The following is a 24,490-nucleotide window of genomic DNA, read 5'->3' as shown; positions in this document are numbered from 1 at the left end:
ATAAATTCAAGATATGTTGTATTCTATCCTAATAAAATCACAGTGGGGATTTTTTTTTTTTCCATTGTAGCTAATCAGAAAAAATAAGCCATCAGCTAGTAGAATGCTATCATTAACAGGAGAACATCAGCAAGGAGGCAAATTGACCTGATTCTATTATGCTAAATAAAACACCTGCAGGACAAGAGTTGTTTGTCCTGTCAAACTTTATCAGGTTAAACCTACTTGAAAAGTCAGTTCTCATTAAAAGAGTTAGAAAAACACTTCAGTACTTTTGTTGAGATACAAGCTTCCAAATGGATGGGGTAAAAAGGAAAAGATCATTCTGGCCCGAGAATGTCTCGGTGGATGCACACCTCTCCCTCTGCCCACCCCACCAGCTGAGCATCTCAGGGCCCTCATGTCTCCGGACTCAGCTTCCTCATCTGCAAAGGCAGCTTAACACCCACTGCTCAGGAGAGTGATGAAGCGCATGCGATAATACAGGTGCAAGCTCTTTATAAACTGTAGAGCACTGTTCGAAACTGAGGGCCATATCAGACACCTGCCTAGGCTCTTCCATGGCACTGGTTTTTCCATTCTGATTCCAAAGTTATCATTATGAACAGCACATCTGCTATCACTCTGTGACCTAAAAATGTTCAGTGGTTTATCCATTGCATGCCAGTTAGTATAACATACAAGTTCCTTCATGATCTACCCTTTTACCTTAGGGGCCTCCCTTGCAGCAACCCCTTCTTCCCTTCACCTGCCACAGTTTCCCACTAGTCACCCTGTACTTCTTAGTGTATCCAAAGGTGCCACAGTTTTGCCCAATGGCTTGCCTTTGTGTGTGCTCTTTCTTCTGCCTAAAATGCCCTTTTCCCACATCTCTACCTGGCCAACTCCTATATATGCTTCAACACCCAACTCAGGTGTCACCTCTTCCACGAAGCCCTCTCCTTCTTAACTTGCTCCTCCTCTGTGCTCCCCAAGGAATGTGGACAAATCTTTATTACCATGAATATCTGCATGAAAATGATAAACTTATACATCTTTATCAGAGACTGGACTATTAGTTCTTGTGAACTCTTGTGAGCACACTCAATTTGAAAAAAACTAAAATATTTTTAAATGATCACAGATTAGATGTTTTAGAACTTTTAATCATCAAACTGTTCTTCACAATTTAGAGTGAAGCAGCCAGAGGTCTTAGGACATACAGAAAATCTCTATTTAATCCTTTGAGAGAATAGAAAACATATCCAGTAAACTAATATGCAATTTATACAATCTTGCAAGGTCTTCTTCCTACAAAAAAATATTTAAGTGACAGAAAGAGCAGGGATATACACAACAAATAATCACTGTGAATGCTTAGAGGCAGAAATGTTGGTGGGTTTGTTTGTTTGAAGACACAACACACACATAACACATACATAACATACACACACTGGCTCCTACATTCCTACACTCCCATCTGCCACCTGCTCTGGTTGGGCTTCTGCATGATTGATTAAATTGAAGATGTGTATTAGCAGATATTATAAATGCAAATTTTTACAGTATTACAGGCAAGAGTGTACCAGATAGCATTCTCTTTATAATCTGGTGGTTGTTGTTCTAGAACAGAAAGAGTCCCTCTAAAATTCTGACAGACTCAGAGAGGTTAAGTGAATTACCCAAGGTCACACATCTGCACAGTGGCAATGCCAGGATGCAAACAGAGGACTTTTGATATGAAGCCCCGTGCTCTGTTAACACTACACTGCCTCTTGCAATATTAAACAACCTGTTAGAGGCAAATTCGCAGAAGGAAACATGATTTCTTATAAGGAAAATGTAGCTTAACTAGTCCCTCTTGTTGGCCTTTAATGTCAACAAAGCAACATTACTTTGTTGGTCCCTTTGCATATACATTAAAATCAATAACCCACAGGAACTAAACAATTTACTATCATCTAGATGCTTATAAAAGTAGTGTTAAAAGGAGTGTTGTCCCTGTTACCAAGAAGCCCCAACTGACTGGGAACTGGTAGAGCCAGGTTGTAACCAAGGAGCTCACCCAAAGAGCACAAGGCTGTGTGTGTCTGTCCAGGGGTCTAATTTTTGCTCGAGAACCAGCAAGAATCAAGGAGGCTGAGACCTATCAATTTGCCCAGTTCTGCACATGGGCAATTCAGGCAGAGCAGGCAAGGAGAGAGGTTGTGTCTGGCCTGAGTGCCAACAACTACAGGATCCACTGATGTGGCAGCTGGATGTTGGAGCCAGGTGGCCTGAGTGGAGAGAGGTACAGCCCAGAGGGGCACAACAGCGGGAGATGCATGAGCACAGGTTCTAGTGCCACGAAGAGGTCTCGGGTGACCTCAGAATCATTCCCACGCCCCCAATTTAGGACCAAAAAGCAAACAGGGCTTTCAAATACTCTAAAAAGAGTTAAACTCCAACCAATTCGCTTTAACGTTTGAAAAAGAAATTACTGTTAAAAATTATAACATTCAAGTATAACTTTTTCTCCAGTTAGACTTGCAAAATGATTGAATTAATTCACTTTACAAACAAAATAATTGCCAAAAAGATTTATAAAGTAAATGGGAAAGTGAAATAACAATAGAACTAGAAAAAAATATACAGAATATGTATTTGATGTCAGAATATCAGGCTTTTCTGAGCATAAAAGCAAAGGAAAAAATGATAAATGGGGAAAAAGCTCATTCGTGCACTGGAAAAATAGAAGAAACTGACTTTAAAAACTAAAGGACAAATGGAAAACCAGGAAATTTTTATTTGCACATATATCTTCATCTCTAAAGAATTCTCACAATGGAAAGACATTCCATGCTCTTGGATTCGAAGAATTAACATTGTGAAAATGTCTATACTTCCCAAAGCGATCTCCAGATTCAATGCAATACCCATCAAAATACCAATGACATTCTTCACAGAAATGTAAAAAACAATCTCAACATTCATATGGCACAACAAAAGACCTGAAATAGCCAAAGCAATCCTGAGCAAAAAACATAAAGCCAGAGGCATAACACTACCTGACTTCAAATTATACTGCAAAGCTATAGTAACCAAAACAGCATGATACTAGCATAAATATAGACACTTGGACCAGTGGAGCAGAGTAGAGAACCCAGAAATCATCCCTCAGGCTTACAGCCATCTGATATTTGACAAAGGGAACAAAAATATACGTTGGGGAAAAGACTGCCTCTTCAATAAATGGTGCTAGAAAACTTGGATATCCTTATGTAGATCCATGCACCTCTCACCATATACTAACATCAACTCAAAATGGATTAAAGACTTAAGTATAAGACTTGACACTGTAAAATTACTAAGGGAAAATATAGGTGAGACACTTCGGGAACTATGTCTGGGCATAGACTTTATGAACACGAGCCCAAAAGCACAAGCAACAAAAGAAAAAATAAACAAATGGGACTATATCAAACTAAAAAGCTTCTGCACAGCAAAGGAAACAATCAACGGAGTGAAATGACAACCTACAGAGTGGGAGAAAATTTTTGCTAACTTTGCATTTAACAAGGGATTAATATCCATAATATATAAGGAGCTCAAGCAATTATGCAGTAAAAAACCAAATAACCCAATTAAAAAATGGGCAAAGGAACTGAATAGACATTTTTCAAAGGAAGACATACAAATGGCCAACAGGTACATGAAAAAATGCTCAACATCACTATTCATCAGTGAAATGCAAATTAAAACCATATTGAGATATCACCTCACCCCAGTTAGACTGGTTATAATAAAAAAGAATGAGAATAACAAATGCTGGTGAGGATGCAGAGAGAAGGAAACGCTCCTACACTGTTGGTGGGACTGTAAATTAGTACAACCACTATGGAAAACAGAGTGCAGGTTTCTCAAACAACTACAGATAGATTCTCCATATGATCCAGCAATCCCACTCCCGGGTATATATCTGAAGGAATGGAAATCATCATGTTGAAGGGATACCTGCACTTCCATGTTCATCACAGCTCTGTTTACAATAGACAAGATATGGAACCAACCTAAATATCCATCGATGGATGATTGGATAAGGAAACTGTTGTATAGATACACCATGGAATACTACTCTGCCATAAAAATGAATGAAATTCTCCCATTTGCAACAAAATGGATGAGCTTGGAGAAACTTATGTTAAGTGAAATAAGCAAAGCACAGAGGTATAAATACTGTATGTACTTTCTCATAAGTGGGAACTAAGCGATAAAGAAGAAAGGAAAGAAAGACCAGACAGGTGCGTTGGACTTGCAGAGGGAGAGAACATACCTTGGTATAAAAAATGGAGTGGGGAAAGGGGGATGGGGAGGGAGATTGGGGATAATTGAGTGGGGGATATGGGGTACAATCACAATCTGTGGTAATGGACATGCTGCCAGAATGGATCTGGCCATCACATCTTAGGCACGAGTGTTGACAATTTTCTTTGTACCCCATGAATCTTCATAATCAATAAAAACAAAACAAAACAATGAAAATAAATAAATAAATAAATAAGAATTCTCACAGTTGTTAAGAGAAAAAGGAATACATCTATAGGGGGAAAAATAGGAAAGAGATTTAAAACTGTAATTCCCAAAAGAAGATGTCTTATAAGCATAAACTGCTCACTTTTACTAATATTCGAACAAATGCAAATTAAAGAATAAGAATATCATTTTCCATCAATCTAATGGGGAATGAGGTTTTTAGAGACTATATCCAGTGTTTATAAGGCTATAGGCAAAACAGATAACAGATTTCTGGGGAAATATCAATATGGCAATTTGTACTAAAATCAATTTAAAAATGGGTACACACTTGAAGCCACCAATTCCAAGTCTAGGAACTTATCGCAGGGAAATAGAGAAGTCTGCAAAAATTTAATAATGTTCATCACAACTTCACCCACAATTACAAAAAAACTGAAAATAATCTATATATTTAAAAAAATCATTAAATTATAGTAAATTCACAGGATACTCTGCTACCATGAAAAGAAATGTTGTAGAAAAATATTTAAAATGTGGAATGACCTTTGTGATGCCTGAGAGAGGAGAAATCATGTAATCAAACCAAAACAGTTATGAGTAAAGGAATTAACATGCTTTTTACTTTTTTCTTTGTGCTATTCTCTTTTTCCCAGTATACTACAATGAGCTTGTATTAATGGTTTTAATTAATTCTTTAGATAGTGTTTTTAAGAATTACTCTGAGTCCTTCTCATTATTTGTTCTATTTGCATCCAACTCTTTGCTCTGTCATAATATCTGGATGTTAGGGATACTTGGCAATGAATTCTGATACTATGCCTCAGTATCAAAATTTAAAACAGCACAGGAATCTGCAGTAACTATTTGAAGAACTCCACACCTAAGACCAGTTTGTTTATTTCCAATGCTTATCAATAAACGTGACATTAGGTCAAAATCTATATATTCACTCCAAATAGCCTGTGTTTCCGTAATGTGGATTGCAGAGATGAATAAAAACAGACATTTTAAATTTGAATCATACAAGTGTGTGATATTCATTTAAGAAAAATCTGTATGTTCTTAAATACAAACAACCAAATTGGTGAATTAAAATTCAATTAAAAAGAAATTTATAAAATGTTTAATAGTACAGATCTTTAATGGGTCAGGCTGAACCCTGACACATTTGTTTGTTTACATGTATTAATCACTTTCCCGAAATATTACAGTGTAGACCCTTACTACTCCAAGAGTGGTCTCCCAACTGGCAACTCTGGCAATACCTGGGAGCTTGCTGGCAATACAGAATCTCAGGCCCAACCCCAGAACTGCTACATCAGAATCTACACTCTAACAACCCCCCAGGTGATTTGAATGCACATTAAAGTTTGAGAAATGGTGGTGCAGAAAAGCTGAAAGCTAAAGTGTTGTAAGTCACAGCCAAATAAAAGATTACAGATTAAGATAAAGCATCCCTAAATAGTACTGTAGGAGGACTTAATGCGCTCACAAAACTCTCCAGCCCTGCATCTACTTCAGTGATTCTCTACCCTGGTTGCATGTTAGAATTACACTGGTAGGTTTTAACACATACAGATGCCCAGCCCCTGTCCCTTACCAAACGAATGAAAATCAGTATTTTCCAAAGCTCTCCAGTTTATTCTGTTGTGCAGTCAGGCTGAGAACCCCTGATCTATTGGCATAAACAGAGCCTTAACCAAAAAGATCACCAGCCCAAACAGCCAGGCACAACCAGTCTCTGCTTCTACTCTCCTCCTATGGCTTCCTCTGTTCATCTCTCCTTACACGGTATCCTAAGTCCTCTGTCCCCCCAAGTACAATGCAGCCCCACAGGTGCAGAGACCGTATTATTAGTCACTCTTGTCTCCAGCACCCAGCACATAACTGGAGCTTGATGAGCATTTGTTGAAGGAAGGAACTTACATAGGTGGAAGAGATGACAGATGAAAGAAAGGAAGACTGCCAAGCCAAATGGGAAGGAGAATGGGCATATGAAAGCAATAGAAAAACACTGATGTGAGATTTCAATGAAGTACAAGCCTTGTGAGCAAGACTTACTCTGAAATTAACAAAAAGTCACCTATCATTCTGACAAGGTGGCCAGGAAAAAATCTGGTGAACAGGGGCTATATTTGGCACAACAATGCATTATGTCATAAAGTAAATGAAGCATGAAGATAGAAGCCTTTTCGGCAACCAAAGCCGCTTCCAGTGGGTTCTCCCCACCAAGCTGGGAAGCACCCTTAACAACAAGTCTAAGCATACTCCCTATGCCAGTTTGGGTCAGAAACAGAACACCACCAACATAATTGCATTCATTTCAAGACACAGTCACATAGAACCTACACGCCTCTCCCCAGCCATAAGGAATAGGAGAGCAAGACATAAGGATGCTTGAATAAAGTATTTTCCAAATGCATGTGAAAAGTTCACCATTATACTATAAACTTGCAAGACTCCAAGTATTATCACTAAAAGGCAGCTCTATATATCCTTTGCCCAGGTGAAAAGGGTAAACAAAAGAGGTTATGGACACTGACAAATATTTCCTTCTCCCTCCCTTTAGTTTCTGGAAACCTCTTCATCTTGCAGCATGACTAGCCGAACACACTACAAACATTTTAGACTCCATAAGGCCTTGGATCTCTGCTCAGCAAGCAAACAAGACCAGCCTCCTGAGTTGGGAAAAGCACAAACGGAGAAAACAAGATGGCCTCAATCCCGTCATCTGCTAAAGCAAAATAAAGACACTGCACCATTTGGGTTTTATATTTATGTAGCTTTCTGGAATCCTTTTCTCCATTTTCCATGTCCTACGCAGCTGTTAGAGAGCTGCTTCCATGGGCTGCTCGCGAGAGCACACACCACATGCTCGGCAGTAACCAGTGTTAACCCCACACTGCTTAAATTGGCTTCGCACTCAGAGGCTGTGTCAACATTCTCCTCCTCTGGGCAGATCTTCCACACAGCAACCCCTCATTCACCCTGCTAAGAGGCGACCGCACCACAACCCCTGGCCAGTCTGGCAGGGCTGCAGGGACAAGTGTGCCCAAGCTGAGCTGCTCAAACACCTGTCCTCCCTCTTCGGCCCTGCCTTGGCTTCGTTGCCAATCATCACTTTCTGGTTTCCTCCCCACTGTGGTAAAAATCACTTGCTCTTGAAGTGTCTAATCTATGTGATTTCACACGCATTTTTTGGCACTTCATTGGTTGAATTCTGACACTAAAGCAGAATGAAATCGCAAGAGGTCTGCTATCACATTTCTGTAGAAACCCCACCAGATGAGTCAATTCCATTGTTTTCTTGGATATTGAGAAACTACTTCCAGGCAAGATGATGCAGTCTAAGCACCACTCCAGTTCCTTCTGTCCTGTGCTGCTTACTAACTCAGCAAAGTCTCAGAGATGGAGGGAAGCAGAGCAGGATGCGGGGCGTTATTTGTGGTCATTTGCATCTGGCTTGCTGCCTATGACTCTGAGCATAGAGAAGAGCATCTCGGTGGGCAGATCATCCATGAACTTGGCCATACCTGAAGGAGGGCTCACCTCTAATATTTACAGAACAGTAGCAATGTGGCACTGCCATTCTCAAAGAACACAGGTTAGAGCAGGATCACTTTTGACAGCAATGTACCACTGCACAAAATAAGCTCACAAACCAAGGGCACTGGAAAATTCCTCAGTTCTAGAGGCTAGTTAAGGGCCTTATAGATACAGGAAGGTGACTAAGACGTGTAAGGGAATTAAAACATTTCATCTTTCTGTGGGCTTCTTGGCCAGTTGTGTTTCCTCTTCTGTGAACCGCCTACTCATGTTCTTTGCCCATGTATCTCATGGGTTGCTTATCTTTTTCTTATCCATATATTTAACTTTTTAATATCTGCCTATTAATCCCATTTCCCGTGGAAATATCTGTCCCCAGTTTGGGTCTTGTTTGCTTTGTGTATGAGGTGTTATTGTTCAGAAAGTTTCACTTTAATGTAGTTTTTTTTTTTTTTTTTTCTTTGTTGTTTTTGCTTTCTGTGCCTGAAAATGACTTCAGATGAGAAACTAATAGGAGATGGACCTATTTGTCTGGACAAGATTTATGTGTTTGTGGGGTGGACATGACAGGCATCTTCATATCTTCAATTATTTAAAAGACTATGCAGTCCAACAGACTATTCCCCGTAGCTCCTGGAAGAAGTACCAGGAGAAATAGACCAAACGACAAAGAAGTAGTCATCACACCATAAAGAACTCTCTTAGCCACTAGAGCTGTCCACAACGGAATGGGATGACCAGTAGCAGGCGGCTGGGCAGAGGTAGTGAGAATCCTCTTTGAGAATCCACAGCCCTCTTATCCCTACGTGTTTCTCTCTTTCCTCCTATTACACAGTGAGACTCTGAATTCTGGAGACACGTGTCTTCTTGGCTGCTTCCTCTCTCTTCACTTTCCTAGGGACAGTCTGCTTCCCAGAATTTCTGCAGCAAGTTTTGGTGGAGTTGGGAGAAAGCATTGCTAATTTTAATTAAAACAAATTTTTAAAAAACAACAAAAAAACAAAAACAAAAAACAAAATATACTATGATTGAGACTTAGAAAACGATGGCAATGATGGCCCAAATTGCTTTTGTGTATTCTACTGGTACTTGCCTTAGTCACTTGACTCCTGCAATCTTTTAAATAAGCATTTGCCTCCAAAGAAAACAGCCTTATAATTTTTTTCAGTTGTTGCAATTAAATGACTTCTTGTTTCTTTCAACACTTGATTTTAAGAATAGAAGAGACCTTAGAAAGCATCTACTTCAGTGATTCTAAGGAGAAAAAGAGGCATTCTCCCCTGGGACTGCATATAAAAATCACCTAGAGGACTTTTTTAAAAGAAACACAAAACCCTCTCTTGGCTGCTGGGACATACTCCCAGCTTGACAGTCAAGACCATTTGGAAACCCTACTACTGATAGGTGCCCTGGGGAAAAAAACCAGTTAAGAATCACTGGTCTAATCAAACTCTTTCATTTCACAGATGAGGAAACTGAAGCCTAAGAGGCTCGTGTGATTTAACAACACTGCCACTGAACTAGTGCTGGGACTCCTTCCAGACCCACGTCCAGCGCCCCTACCATCTACCCCCAGGGCTTTACCCGACAGTTCTGTTTAGCTGGTAGAAAGGCATTCATGACAATCAGCCTGTATGTCGAAGCAGGAAGCTCTGTGCTGGAATGGCAAGGCCATAGTTTTTAAGGTCCCTAAACAAAATTCCACTTTTTAACAAATAACATAAGCTTGGTATTTGCTTTCAACTTCTCAAGGAATTGGCTGACCAGCTACACCGGATGGTGTGGCTTGTACTTGCCACAACCTCGATCAGAGACTGGGCAGGGCAAAGCAACACAGGGAAGTGGAGAATGGAAACATGCAAGTTCACCAGCCTCTTGGTAGAGATATGATCCACTTCCGTGGTTCACTGTCCTTTTCCTGACTTCCAGCGTAAGGGAAGTGAGAACCGAGAAAAGAAAGTGGCCGTAGTACTTGATGTGATAGTTCCATCGTAAGTGGGAGAAGTTCTAGCAGCAGTCACAGTATATGCCTGGTATTATGACTGTTTTTGAAAGAGCATAACTCATGGATTCCTAGTCCAATTCTAGAACAGCCAGCCATCCCAGAGGGTAAGCTTCAGCATTCTCCCTCTACACTGCTATTCTTGCTTTGTGAATGAAGAGAAAAAAAATAGCGTGGGTAAATCCAAAACAGAGGAAAACAGGCTGTACAAAGAATGTGTTCTTTAAAGGCTGTTTATAGGAAACAGAAGAGAGGATAAGCAGGAAGGTTCGTGTGTATATAATTAATGGGTTGAATGGCTGGAATGTGTCGGCTATTGAAGAGTCCTCTCCAATCTCAGGGTGACAAGATAGGCCACAAAGATACTAGCTAAGTAATTTCATACTTCTGGGTTAGATTGGTTCTTTCAGTTGGAAGCCAAGTCATAAGTGAATTTGCATACCCCCACCAGTTGTGTGTGTGTGTGTGTGTGTGTGTGTGCACGCCTGTGTGTGCGTGTGTGCGCGTGTGCGGGCGTGTGCGTGTGCACGTGCGCGTGCGCTAAACGAAGAGAGAAAGTGAGAAAACTGACATTGCTGAATTCAAATGCCAGGCCTTGGGCTAGAGACACACCCTATAAAATAGCAACAAACAATCTCATTGCATAGGTCAAAACACCTGAGGTTCAGAGAAGCTAATAAAACTGCTGGAGTTCTCCCAGCCAGGAAGTGGTAACACAGTGCCTCACAACAGATCTCTGCTCTCTATTCCTTCTAGTGCCTGGATGCTTCAAACTACAGAGTCAGAGGCTTTCAATGGATATTTGCTGAATGATTAAACATAGGACTTTATATGTCTCAGAATACTTTCATTTTTCTTTTCATCAAGATTATGAAAGCTGTGCTCACTGAACTAGAAAAAAAATCAATGGTGTTTCCAGAAATGCAGTACAGTTAAATGTAATTAGTTATTTAAATCATCTATCAATGAATGAACAAAGAATTACTTAATCAAAGCTATGACTTAAGGTTATTTCAGTATCTTTCCTCAGACAAGGTTGGTGCAGTGCTGTGAACTGATGTCCCTCCCAAAACTTAGTCCCCATTGTGACAGTGTAAAGGGGGTGGGAAATCCTGTTATGGTAGTTGAAAGGTGGGGCTTTGAAGAGGTGATTAGGCTGTAGTGAATGGACTAATAATGATGGTCATGGGCATGGCTCTGAGGGCTTTAAAAGGAGATGCCATGAGGAGTGATCTCTCTTTCTGCTCCACTATTTTCTGCCATATGAGACCTCTGCATTGATGTAAAGCCACCACCAAAGAAGACTCACCAGATGTGTTCCCTAGATTTCTAAGCCTCTGAAACTGTAAGCGATAAATTTCATTTTTTAATAAATTACCCAATTCCAGGTATTTTGTTATGGGGAACAGAAGCAGTCTAACACATGCAGAGAGGCCTAATTTTATAATCTGGTTATTTTGCGGTTCTAGTTAAAACCTGTTCAGTCGCTATTTCAAAAATCATATCTCATGGTCTTCTCTCCTTAAAGACTGAAAGTCATGCTTGAAATGTATTGGCTAATTTAACACAAATTGCTTCCTAAAGAAGACACTGACCTAGAAAGAGAAAAATACTTCTGCAAACTCCTAAAATAATTGGTCTGGGATCCAGGAAAATGACAAGAAACTAGAAGTTTGCATTCTAGCTAGATGCAGTCAAATCTCTAGATTGACCTCAGGTATTCTCAAATACAGAACGAGCTCTAAAAGTGTAATTGTGACTCCCTAAAGGTAAAAGGGGGACAATTATCCCTGTGCACAATAGGAAATATTTATAGAACTATATGTCATAAGTGGTTTCAAAACACAGCATTTTCTTGGAGCACAGGCTTTAAACAGCAAAGAAGAGAGAGGTGAAGACATCGACTGAGCTAGAGTCTTTCTTGGCATCCCTCTTCACACTCTCTACTTAAAATAGAAACTGAGCAAAGCAGGGTTTGGAACCCTGGTTAAGAACAGTCTGCTTAGCAAGCTGAGTCAATAGCTACTTCCTGAGGGCAGGTGCAGAGCCCCAGGAGAGGTGTCAGGGTAGAGGTGAGAGGTACTCAGTAAACTCCCTCCCTTCCAGGAGCTCGCTCAGAAATGATCATGATACAAGGCAGAATGTCAAAACTTCAGAAGAAATTATGAAGTAAATACTACAGGAGTTCAGAGATCATCATTGCAGTTTTAGCTACCTAAACAATCAGCACAGAGGCATTAGCAGAAGCAAAGGCAGGCAGTGAGACCAGAAAAATGAGCCAGTGGCTACCTATGGAAAATTAAAGACAATTAATATAAAACCTGGGATAGACCAAGAGGTATAGCACAGCTTCAACACTAAATAGCTATTATCTGGTGACTTGGTAATTTTCAACATGAAAGTGTTACATATTATTCAAATTGAGTTTCTACTAGGCATCTAATTGGCTATACCTATTTTAAAGCTTCTTATTTTGATAACATTTATTTTTAAAACCTACTAAAATTTTTGAGCACTTTCAGAAAAACAATTTCTTCCTAAAACTTATAAATTATTTTACTAATATATATTTCCTATATATTTGTCCTGCATATTATACCACAATGTGAATACAAAATGAATCACAAATGAATTCCAACTCTATGACAACACTCATGATTTCTTCGGTAGCCTCTTCTTACTCTTGTGTAAGGAACATAGAGTATACAAACGCTTTCCCCTGCTGAGCTCATCAGCCCTATTCTGGTGAGCAAATACAAAGACAAAATACTCACATCCGTTGTTCTATAACCTGCTTTTCAAAATTGGCTACACTCATATTCCACATACAAGGGCACTTCAAAAAATACGTGAAAAAATAGAATTAAAGGAGAATACAAATTTCTCCATGAACTTTTTGAAGACCCTTCGTACAAGTCACAGTAACAACTATCCATAAATTATCGTAGACAACCAAAGTGTTTAATATTCAAAGCAATTCATAATTGTAAAACAAGACCCCAAGATTCTTTTGAAGAGGTCACTGTTTTCAACCAATCATTAGGAATTCATTTAGGTTTTACTATATACCTAGACACTGTACTTAGTACTTTAAAGGTCACTAAAGTATAAAACTAATTTCTTGCTCCTTGCAATGATACACACCTGTAACATAGAGAAAAATACATAACAGCATTGTGTTTAAGTCAGCATCATCCTTCCCAACCCCAAAATTAATAGCAAAATCATATACCTCATAAGAGTCTACTATCCAGAATATATAAAAAATGCTTACAACACAACCAAAAAACAAACAGATTAAAAAATGAGCAAAGGATACAAATAGACATTTTTCTAAAGAAGATATAAGAATGGCCAACAAGCACATGAAAAGACACTGAACATCACTAATCATTGCAGAAATGCAAAACACAACCACTTCATACCCACTAGAATGGCTATAATTTAAAAAAAAATGGAAAATAAGTAATGAAGTTGAGGATGTGGAGAAATTGGAATTCTCATACATTGCTGATGAGTATGTAAAATGATACAGCCACTGTGGAAACACCTTGGCAGTTCCTCAACACATTAAACAGAGTTATCACATGACCCAGCAACTCTACTTCTTGCTGTATACCCAGAAGAACAGAAAACAGGTGTTCAAACAAAAACTTGTACACAAACGTTCATAGCAGCACTGTTCGCAGTTGCCAAAAGGTGGAAACAACTCAAACATGCATTACAGATGGATGGATAAACAACATGTGGTGTGTCCATAAACATCATGGAACATCTTATTCCATAATAAAAATAATTACAGAATATTATTCAGCCTTAAAAAAGGAAGTACTGATACATGCTATGACATGGATGAATCTCGAAAGCTTTATGCTAAGTGATAGAAGCCAGTCACAAAAGACCACACATTATGTGTTCCATTTCTATGAAATGTCCAGAATAGGCAAATACATAGAGACAGAAAATAGATTAGTGGTTGTTTAGCGCTGGAGTTAATGGGGCAATAGTGAGGTGATAGATAAAAGGTATGGGGTTTCTCCCTGTGGTGATGAAAATATTCTAAAATTGACTGTGGTAATGGTTATACATGTCTACGAATATTATCAAAAACTATTGAAAACTATTAAATTGCTAAAAACTTCAAATGGATAAATAGTACAGTGTGTGAATTATATGTCAATAAAGCTGTTTTAAAAATTAATAGCAAATACTGAGAGCTGCTTCATTTGGAATTGTCTTGCAGGATTGTTGCTACATTTGACTTGTGCAAATGAGAATTTTGAGTGAAATGCTAGTGTTTCTGACCGCATTTCTGTTAAAAAAAAGGGGGGGCTTATGTATATAACTGTTTACTTAAAGGTGAGTTTCTATAATACAAATAAATATACATAAGACAAAACTTATTTGTGGTCAAGTCTTACTTCTTTTCCCCCCAAAGCAAGCAATAACTCCTAATAATTCCAGTGGCTACAATCCATCAAATAAGATGCCCTGTCATTGTGCATCACTGACACCCTACAGCTGTGGGGCCAGCTACTGTGTCTGCTCCTTCGGCTTCCCTCTGGGGAAGCAAAAGATACTACTTCTTTTGAGATTCAAAAAGCTTGACCACTTTCTAGTTTCTCCAGAACAAAACCAACTAGTGTCTCAAACCTAGATCGATGACAGGGAATTTGAAGAAAGACAGTATCCAGATAATCCATATTTATATGTGTTTTTAAACAATTCATATTGAGACGACTCTACATTAAAAATAGCTTACAAGGCAGAGTGCTTTTCACCATTCATGCTATGTGTTTGTGGAACAGACTGCCATAGTTGCAGTTCATTTTCTGTCCTTCCTCTAATACAGCACTACTGTGTCCCCAATCAACCCTACAAGATAAATTTGCAGCTATGAACAAGAATGTCATTTTTTTTCTATTTCAACACTTTCTATTGATATCTTATTTTATGCACTCATTTCCTAGACTACTGATAGAGCCTAAAGTACTATATTTAAACTGTGTGTGATATGCAGAAGAAAAATAAAATTTGGCTTTTAAGATTCAGAGAAACTGTTATGCAGCAGATCTGGATCTCTATTTTCACATTTTCCTTTCAATTTCAAATTCAATAAAATGGCGTCTTTTTTATTATTTGACTCAATTGCCAGCTTCATATATAATATATGTAGAGATGAGCAATTCTGAGAACTAAAGCCCTATCTGTCCATTTACAGTGATATAAATTAAAAATGGAAAGGAAAGCATATCAACTCAAGATCAATCCAACAAATTTAACTCCCATAAAGGCTAAATCACATACCCAAGTCCTGATGATAAATCATTAGAGTTTGCCAGTTGTACAAGATCAGTAGTAAGCCATCTGGCTTATTCTGTTTATATTAATGTTGCGAGTGTTATTCCAAGTTTTTGATATTTCCAAGTTCATAAGTAACAAGGCTACCAGCAGCGCGGCTGCATCATAACCTGATTTCTGGGGGAGATTTTTATTTGATTTTTGTTTCTTTTTCATAGCAAATCAAACCTTAAATGCTGCTTCCAAAAAAAGAAAGAAAGAAAGAAAAGAATTTCACTGAATTGGACAGACTATGGTCTCCAAGTTTAAGTACAGCATTTGCTATGTTTTTCTATTTATCCCATCATCTGTTTGTGTTCTTCTCCCTCCATCCATTTGGGGGTTGGTGGGGGGTGGAATCAAAACAACAGTTTTCTCTGCATAATTCTCCTCCCCCCCAACTTCCTTTCCTTTTTTCAAATTTGTTGCAGCAGAAAGTTCTTTAAGGAGAATATACTTTACGCTTCCCCAAATTTACTAGAAAGAAGGCACTGTTGTACACTGCTTGCTGTGAGGAAGCGAAGGCATCATGATAGACTCCTTTCCCTCCTTCCCCACACTGTACTGTCTGGTTGCCCCGCTGTCCCCCCCATTCCATGCCCCTCCTCATCCCCGAAAGCCTAAAGCCAGCTGGGGCTGCAGCTGTTGGCTGGTTCTTCCCGTTGAAACAACTGGGCTTAGGCAGCAAAGCAGATGCATTTTTAAAAACTGAAGTTAAAAAATGAAACCATCAATATGATCTTTAAAATACTTTATAAATCTCCTCTCTCTCATCCCTCCTCTTTCTCCCAATACATGCGAAGCCTCCTGGAAGCAATATTTTACTCTAGAACAATGGTTCTCAAACTTTAATCTGCATCAGAATCACCTGGAGGATTTACTAAAGTGCAGATTGCTGGGCCCCGTGCCCAGACTCATTCAGTAGGTCTGGGATGAGACCTTATAATTTGCATTTGTAACAAATTCCCAGGTGGTGCTGATGCTGCAGGTCTAGGGACCCACATCGACAACTACTAGCCGAGACATAGAACAATTGCTAAAGAGAGAAAGCCCAGGGAGTTGCAATTCCAATTAATGTCAACGCCAGTTGTTGTGCAGCTCAAGGCCAGTCTAGCTCCCTAATTCACGGAGGCAGCATGGTGGAGATGGATAAAGGAAGGCGCAGACCAGCTGCTCGAATTATTCCCTTTCTCTGCTGGCCCCTCGAGATACTCAGAGTAAAAGCATCCAGGAAAGGAAAGTGAAATTATGGAAGTAAATATGATCACTTGTAGTCAGTCAGCTCTTTAGATTCCCTTTGCATCTTGGCTGTCTTTCCGTTTTATCTCCTAAACCGCCCATAGTGCTATGCAATGCATGCTGGATCCAGACAGACGTGGGTATAAAGCCTGCCTCACTTGCTGTGCATCCTTCCATACTTCTCTGCCCTCATTTTGCCTGTATCGAAAATGGGAATAACAATAGAACCTACCAATAATGCTGCTGTACAGATTAAATTTTATTCTGCATGTGCATTGACTGGCACATTCACAACAAATGTTTGGATTGATCGTGAATGCCCATATCTCATGGCTTTCCTTAAGAATATTCAATACGTTAAGTGTCATACTACCTATTTGATATAATAGCTTCAGTTATTAGTTTAACCAATACTTACCAAGTAGCTACTACATGTCAGATGTATAATATCATACAAACACATGGAAATAATACTTTGTAAGGAAAAATGTCTGATATAAATTTATTTGGATTGGGATAATTTTGACTTTATATGAACTTACATTTAAGAAAAATCCTTGCCTCCAAAATTGCCTAACTAAGGAAATTGAGTGGATGTGTTTACTAACCACAAATTTTGTTTTGGCAGACACTAAAATAATAGAATGGTGGAAAAAGGGGAACGTAATTCTGCAGATACCTTGGCCTTATATTATTAAGGGTATATTTTAGACCATCCTAAAGACCACAAGCCCACTTTTCCCGAAAATCATTTTATTTATGTGACAAAACAACAGGGAACAAATTCGGCCAAGGGTATCCTATTTTCAGTTCACAATGATGTCATTTTTTAACACATCATTTCAGTCAGAAACCTAATGACCAGCCAGTAATAGAGGCAGTGTTCAGTCTGTCAGTTCTTCCTAGTAAACCGCGAATTCACCTACCAACTTACCACCCAAATTTATCAGATCTCATTTTCTGAAATATATAGTGAAAAGGTTAAGGTAAGATATATTAAAAGGTTCTTGATTTTGTCCTTAGTATAGCTTTTGCTCTTTCTTCTTCCCAGGCCTTCCCTTCCCCAAGAAGCATATCGGAACCACAAAATTTTAGGACCTGGGTGGATGTTTTAGAGACAATCTAGTCCAGTCCCTAATTTTACGGTGAAAAACAAGGCTTATGAAGTTTAAGTACCCTGCTTAAGTACTCTTGAGGACACCGAACACAGATGTCTTCCGTCTCAGTCCACTGTAACTTTCCCTAAAACACTGGTCTCCATATTTCGCTTGAAATGAACATCTGCAAAGAAATTATCAGATTTTTTGGTGAAAGACCCCCAAGCTTCAACAACGCTTACCTCGCAATGTGAGTTAACAGTGATTGTTGCTGATGATGAAAATTGTTATCTTTGTGGCACTAGCAGGTGTCTGAAGGCCGAGGAAGCTATGAGACTCCAAAACACAGTAAAGAAGAAATTGACTCCCTAATGAAAAAGCATTATACCCCAAACCCTCTATGAAACTGGATGCTAAGGACTGTACTTTGGAAATCCTTTAACTTTAACTAAAGCATCTTGCAAAACCATAGTTCTTCAAAGTTTTTACTGAAATAAATGTAACTTTTAAAATCTGAAGTGGAAAAAACATTATTTTATCTGTGTTTACATTTCCAAATGCCCTAACACATTGTCCCTTTGCTGATGAGGGTTTTTGTTTTTGTTTTGTTTTTTTCTTTCCAAACGGGCTGCTAGCTAGATCTGTGGCTTCTGCGCCGTAGGAACGTTTGGGATACATGTGGCAGCCTCCAGCTGGCCCAGGTCATTTGGCCTATTTTATTTCCAGCACTTCGGTGGCTCCGCTTCCCCGCACCCGCTCTCATGCAAATGCCGGATGTTTGCCCGTTGGCTCAGGTTTATCACCTCTCATGTTTGCAAGAAGCTGGAGCTCTTTTCCCCCACCCCCGCACGACCTCTTCTGGCCACAGGCTTGTGAGGGATTTGCATCCTCCCTTGGCCCGGGCGCGCGAGCCAGCATCGTCCCAGGGACTTGGGCGTGCGCTTGCCGGGCCCTGGCACCCCTGGCTCCTGGAGCGGGGACGTGGGAGCTGTCGGCTCACGCCTTCTCGCTGGAACGGGCTTTTTTCTCGCGCGTCCCAACCCCTTCCTTATCTCTGCTAAAGAGATAGGTGGCCTCTCTTCTTACAAACCAGCCAGACCAAAAAGAAAGAAAGAAAAGTTCTGACTGGAGACGCACACAGAGCAGAAGTTCGTCGTGCCACAGGAGGCGACGTTGCTGACCAGGCTGACCAGCGCCCTCGGACAGCCCCAAACCCTAGGGCGCAGCCCGCTCCCCGCGCCACGCTCACTGCGGACGGTGAGTGGGCAAAGGCTGCCAAGGGACAAGCCAGCCCTGGGACAGCGCGGAGCCACCCAGGCTGGTGGGAAGGAGGGGGTTCCGCGGGGCAGAATTCGTAGAACTGGCGGTGGAGAGGAACTAAACCCACCCGAACAACCCTGGAGCGCAGGACGGGACGGGACTGTGGTCATTAACAGTGCCAGGGAGGGGACTGCCTCTTCCCTTCGCCTCTTCCGGCACCGCCAGGCCTGAATCCACACACACCCACAGACACACACGCGTGCACTCCGCACCAGCTGGGGCGGTGGAGGCGGGGGCGGGTGGGTACGCGGTGCCCCGCCCCGGGGTACCTGCCGGGCACGTCAACCTGGCGGCGCCCCCGCCTCGGTGCGGACAGCGGGACGCGCGGGAGGCAGAAGGCGCTGCCGGCCGCCGCACCGATGCTTGCGGGTATCACACCTGGGGAGCCTCGGGGCGGCGGCGGGCGGCGGCTGCACTAGAAGTCCCCGGCGCGCCCCCGCTCCCCCCGGCACAACTTTGCGCAGCCGGCGCCGCCCTCGCGCCTGCCTCCCTTCCTTACCCAAATACTGCCGCAGGTCGAGCAGGAAGCGAGGGGGTCCTCCGCTGAGCTGATAGAAGAGGGAGCCCAGGCAGAAGACCAGCAGGGTGGCCATGCAGAAACCGTAGTCCCGAAGGGAGAAGCGCAGGAAAGGCAGCAGGGACACCCGGCGCTTCCAGCTGCCCAGGCCCGGAGGGGCGCCCCCCAGAGGGACCCCATGGGGCCAGGCACCCGCGCCGCCGCCGGGATGCTGCTGTTTCTTCTTCATCGCCTGCTCCGCCGCCTCGCACAGCCTGCCCGTGCCAGGAAAAGGTCACCCATCCGCCGCGAGAAGGAGAGCCCGGCCGGCCGGCCACACATGGGGAGGGCCGCCGGGTGGGGGCGGGGAGGGGCCCAAGTTGCCGGGCTCAGGAGACTTTCCTCGGCATGGTCCCCGCTGCCGCGGCCCGAGCGGCCGAGGTGCCCGGCCCCGGCTCGCGGGCGCTGCCTGCGCCCCGGCGCCGCGCCCGTCCCGCGCGCACTAGCGCCCTCGCGCCCCGCGCCCCGCTGCGCCTCGGGCTCGCTGGCGGCCGCCGGGGCTCGCCTCCAGCGCCAGCGTGGACCCCCCGGCTTTGTGTCTGTCGCTCTCGGCGTGTTTTGTCCCGGTTCAGGCTCCTCTACAGAACGGCAGGGAGGAACGGGAGGCGGACACCCTCCCCTCGCTCCACCTCCTTGACAGGGGTTTTCCTCCTTCCCTCCCCTCTCTCCCTCCGGCTCTCCGCAGCCCTCTCTCCTCCCTGTTCCCTCCCTCCCTCCGCTCGGGTCTCCGGGTTTCGCTCGGTGTCACATTACTGCTTCTGCTGGGGGGGGGGGGGGGGCGGCGATTCTTCTCGACGAGGAAGAAAGTTTCTGGGTGTTTTTTCTCTCTTCTCCCTTTCTCTGCAATCTGGCCTCGGTTCGGTTTCTGCGCCACCAGCGACCTCTTGGGGGCCCCGCTGACTTCCCTCTTGTAAACAGGCACCAGGAGGAAGCTCGGCTGATTTCACTCTACGTATTGGTTTTATTTCAGAAACTTGATTTTCCTTCTGTATCCCGTGCCAGCTGCTCACGGAAGGCCTGGAAAGGTACGAGGATGTAGGTTCAAGACTTTGCTGAGATAATAGAAGCGCAAGGGGTGGGAGCTGGAATTCAACGCGCCCGGCTGAGCCAGGCTCCTCGCCCGGACTCCCTGGAAGAGAAGGGGAGGAGGACGCTTGCTGCCTCCTGCTCCTGTTCCCACAATTATCCCACCGCGTAGCGCCCAGACGGGCAAGTGGGGGGCACATAGCGGATCCAAGGAGGTCAGTCCCCTAGCAGATATGAAGGAGAAAGAGCCCTGTCCCCTTCCATACCTATTCCACAGCTGCCGCTCAGCCCTCCCTGGGGAAGCTTCTGGACCTGAAAGAGAACCTCCCGAGGCAGAGTCTCTATCGCAGACACAGGTCATGGATGGGGTGGGTTGATTCACGAAGGGGCTGCTCTTATCGGCTACTCTTTAAGCAAGAATAATTTATTACTATTTATAGAAGCTGTACTGCCTAAGGCTATGTGACCTGCCCAAGGTCACAGAGCTAATAGTCGGGTTGAGAGCGGCCCTCGAATCTGTCTGACCTTCAAGTCCACTATACTAACCGGTGCAAGGTACTGTCTCTTGGGCAGGGCCCTTTTCCTCATATTTGCATAGCGATTGGAGGATGAGATATCACCCAAGTAGCCTAGACCAGGTTGAGAAACGGAATCCTTGACTTCTGGTGCTTCTCATCTCTGACTCCCTACTCACTCTGTATATTCCAGTAACGAACAACCGAATTAAAAGCATCAGGAGACAAGAACGTCCGTGATTCTATGACTGTGCTCCTGAACACCTTTATAAAGTTGAATATTTGAAGAATTTTCTGTGGGAAATTCTATGGGAATAGGATCCGGAGATCAAGAACTTATTAAGAATAATATGGTTCAGCCATAACCCATATATGAGCATCTCTGGTTATGATTTAAAACGTGGGCGAACAAGACAGATCATGAGCTAGAGAGGTTTCTAGGTGAGGTGGGTGGAGTCACACAGACCCACAGGTTCATGCACACAAACTCCACTCCCCAATGTTCTGTTGTCCTAGCCCACTTTCTGAGGGACAGGAAGGCTGATCTGGGGCCGCAGGAGAAGGGAAGACCCTCTGTTCTGTCACAGAAAATCCCAAATAGAGTTTTAATGGTTTGTTTCACATTCTTTCCATGAATCAGATTTATTTGGATTAATGTGCACATTTTAGAAATGTGAGTGCCCATGAGAGTATTAAGCCGATCAGTCATTGCCCGTTGATGTCAATTACTTTAATCAGTACAATGAGTAACACAGAATAGACTCCCAATTAATAACTTTTGAGTTTATGAAGAGGGATTAGGAGATGGGAGGAGCAAAGCAATTTTCTTCATGTTTTAGAGACCACCTTTGGCAAGCTGGACCTGCACCTGAGGCCTGGCCCTGTAATCCGAACACTCACTGGATAGAAAATAGTGCTCACAGCTCCCACCTCCAGGAAGTCTAGAGACTTTTCTCACAGCATGCTTTGGAAAACCTCCCAATTTTTTCTCCTAAGGAAAGGAATCTGAGGAACCGAGAGATGGAGCAGGAAGAAAGGAAACAAACATCTGAGAAAAAAAGTAAATATGGGAGTAAGAGTTTTTTAAAAAAAAAACAGTGAAAAATCTGTGAAGAAAGCACAAGAGGGCAAAGTCCAGTTTAGAAGAAACAAGCTATGACATGAAGGATTTTAGAGGGAAAAACAGGTCCCCTTTTCAAAAGATCGTGTTAATGGAGTAGCTGCCTAAAAAAACTCACAGAAGGAAAAGAAAAGATATCAAAATACAAAGAAGTTTCACATGGAAAAAAATGCCTTGTATTTTTACCCAACAAAAAATGTAGATGTGAGTGAAACTTTGTTCTTTGAAGTCCCATAAATCCCTTCAAAATATTTTTTAATAAAAAATTTTTCTTTTAATTTAAAGTACTTATATTAAGAGTGGTATCTTTATTGAACTAGATAATACATCTAACATCTAATTATAGATATTTGTGAACAACTTTTATGATTAGTCTTATAATTTAATCTACTGTACCCATCACCTTGACCTCCACCAAATGTCTTAGGCTTCTCAATTCCTTCTCTCTCCAGTGACTTTTCATCTCACCTGAGCCACTCACTCCTGTCCTCAGTGACTCATCTGACCGCGTCCTCACTGATGACCAACTGCATCTCCTCCAAAATCTCCTTTTCAACCATCCCACCCTCTGACTGTCACCACCTTCAATCCTTCTGCTCAGCTTCCCTAGTATCCACTCTCTAGCAATTTCTCAGCCTTTTCAAGAACTCTCTACTCTTTCATCCCTACCTATCTCCTGTGTTACTTCCTTCTTTATCCAGTTTTGATTCCCAATCCATCATTCTGATCTCTTTGTTGCAAACACCCCTTTATTCCCTTGTTTCCCTTGTTTTAATGCCCTGCAGTACTCGCCTGGCAAAACCCAGGCTTGGTTAAACTCAATTGTGCAGAAAAACACATAGCATTGCTAACTGGCTTCCCCTTAAATTGGAGAGCACAAATTTCAAAGGAATGGACATGCACTGCTGCCCAGCAATCCCACTGTCTGAAATGACTGTTTCACTGCTTCTCTCTCTTCAGACCACTCCATCTCCACCCTCTACTTTCATCCCTTTAGTCTCAGCTGATGACCTGGCCTTAGACTTATTGAGAAAATAGAAGCAGTAGTAGGACAGGAGTTTGCTCATTTCACCAATAATCTGTGCCCGTCACTCTCTGCCTTTCTTCCTGTTTTCATATGTCCCTGCTTTGATCAAGGCCAGCCCTGCCACTTAGGCCTTAAACTCTTGCTTCCACCGAACATCAACCTAACTCCCAAGCCTGCTCCCTTATTAGCCTTCTGCCTCTCTATAAATAATGGCACTGTCAAGTCACATGGGCCCCAAACCCAGAAGTCTTCCTTAGTTTTTCTCCTTCCTTTACTCCTATATCTAAACCGTCTGCAAATCCTATAGGTGCTGCTTTAAAAAAAAAAAAGAAAGAAAGAAAGAAAGAAAGAAAAAAATCCATAATCTGACTTCCCTTGCTACCACTCTGGTCCAAACCACTATCTTCTCTCACCTGGACTGTTACAATGGCTTCCTATATCACTTATATTTAGCCTTAGCTGCTTATAATGGAAAAAACAAAAAACAGAATAAAAAACCCAGTGGTTTAAACAAAATACAAGTTTATTTCTCTCTCATGTGAAACAAGTCCAGAAATAGGCAGTCCAGAGTTGGTGTGGTATCTCCATGCTACCATCAGGGACCTTTGTGAGTTTTCTGTTCCACCATGTTCAGCATGTGTCTTCCATTTTAAAGGTCACCTTATGAAATGAAATCAGTATGTCAAAGAGATATCTTCGATGTTTTTGATATCTTTGATATGTTCATTGCAGCATTATTCACAATAGCCAAAATATGCAATCAACCCAAGTGTCCACCAACAGATGAATGGATAATATTATTCAGCCTTAAAAAAGAAGTAAACCCCCTCATTTGCAATAACATGAATGAACCTGGAGGACATTATGCTAAATGCAATAAGCTAGGCAAAGAAAGACAAATACCACATGATCTCATTTATATGTAGAATCTGAAAAAAAAAAAGTTGAACTCATAGAGGCAGAGAGTAGAACGGTGGTTACTAGGGGCTGGAGCATTGTGTGGGGGATGCTGGAGGGAGGATTGGGGAGATGTTGGTCAAAGGATATAAAATTTCATCTAGGCAGCAGGAATAAATTCAAGAGATCTATTGTACAGGGTGACTTTAGTTAATTATAATGTATTGTATACTTGTAAAGTGCCTAAAAAGTAGATTTTTAAGTGCTCTCACCACAAATAAATGATAAGAATGTGGAGGAGAAAAAAAGTC

At 42.0% G+C, this 24,490-nt stretch overlaps 1 protein-coding gene across 1 annotated transcript in view; it reads right to left on the bottom strand.

Moving 5' to 3' along the window:
* The window catches only part of UST (uronyl 2-sulfotransferase), a 276,233-nt gene extending 256,263 nt beyond the window's left edge, over positions 1-19,970 (bottom strand). The window contains exon 1 of the mRNA XM_063097233.1: positions 19,538-19,970. Coding sequence (XP_062953303.1) covers positions 19,538-19,784 — 247 coding nt within the window. The 5' untranslated portion in view covers positions 19,785-19,970. The remainder of the gene's footprint in view (positions 1-19,537) is intronic.
* Positions 19,971-24,490: the final 4,520 nt, after the last annotated feature.

Source organism: Cynocephalus volans, chromosome 5 (assembly GCF_027409185.1).
Source record: "Cynocephalus volans isolate mCynVol1 chromosome 5, mCynVol1.pri, whole genome shotgun sequence".
In the NCBI taxonomy this organism is placed as follows: Eukaryota; Metazoa; Chordata; class Mammalia; order Dermoptera; family Cynocephalidae; genus Cynocephalus; species Cynocephalus volans.
The sequence above is the reverse complement of the archived record's forward strand: the minus strand, read 5'-3'. Positions and strand labels throughout refer to the sequence as shown.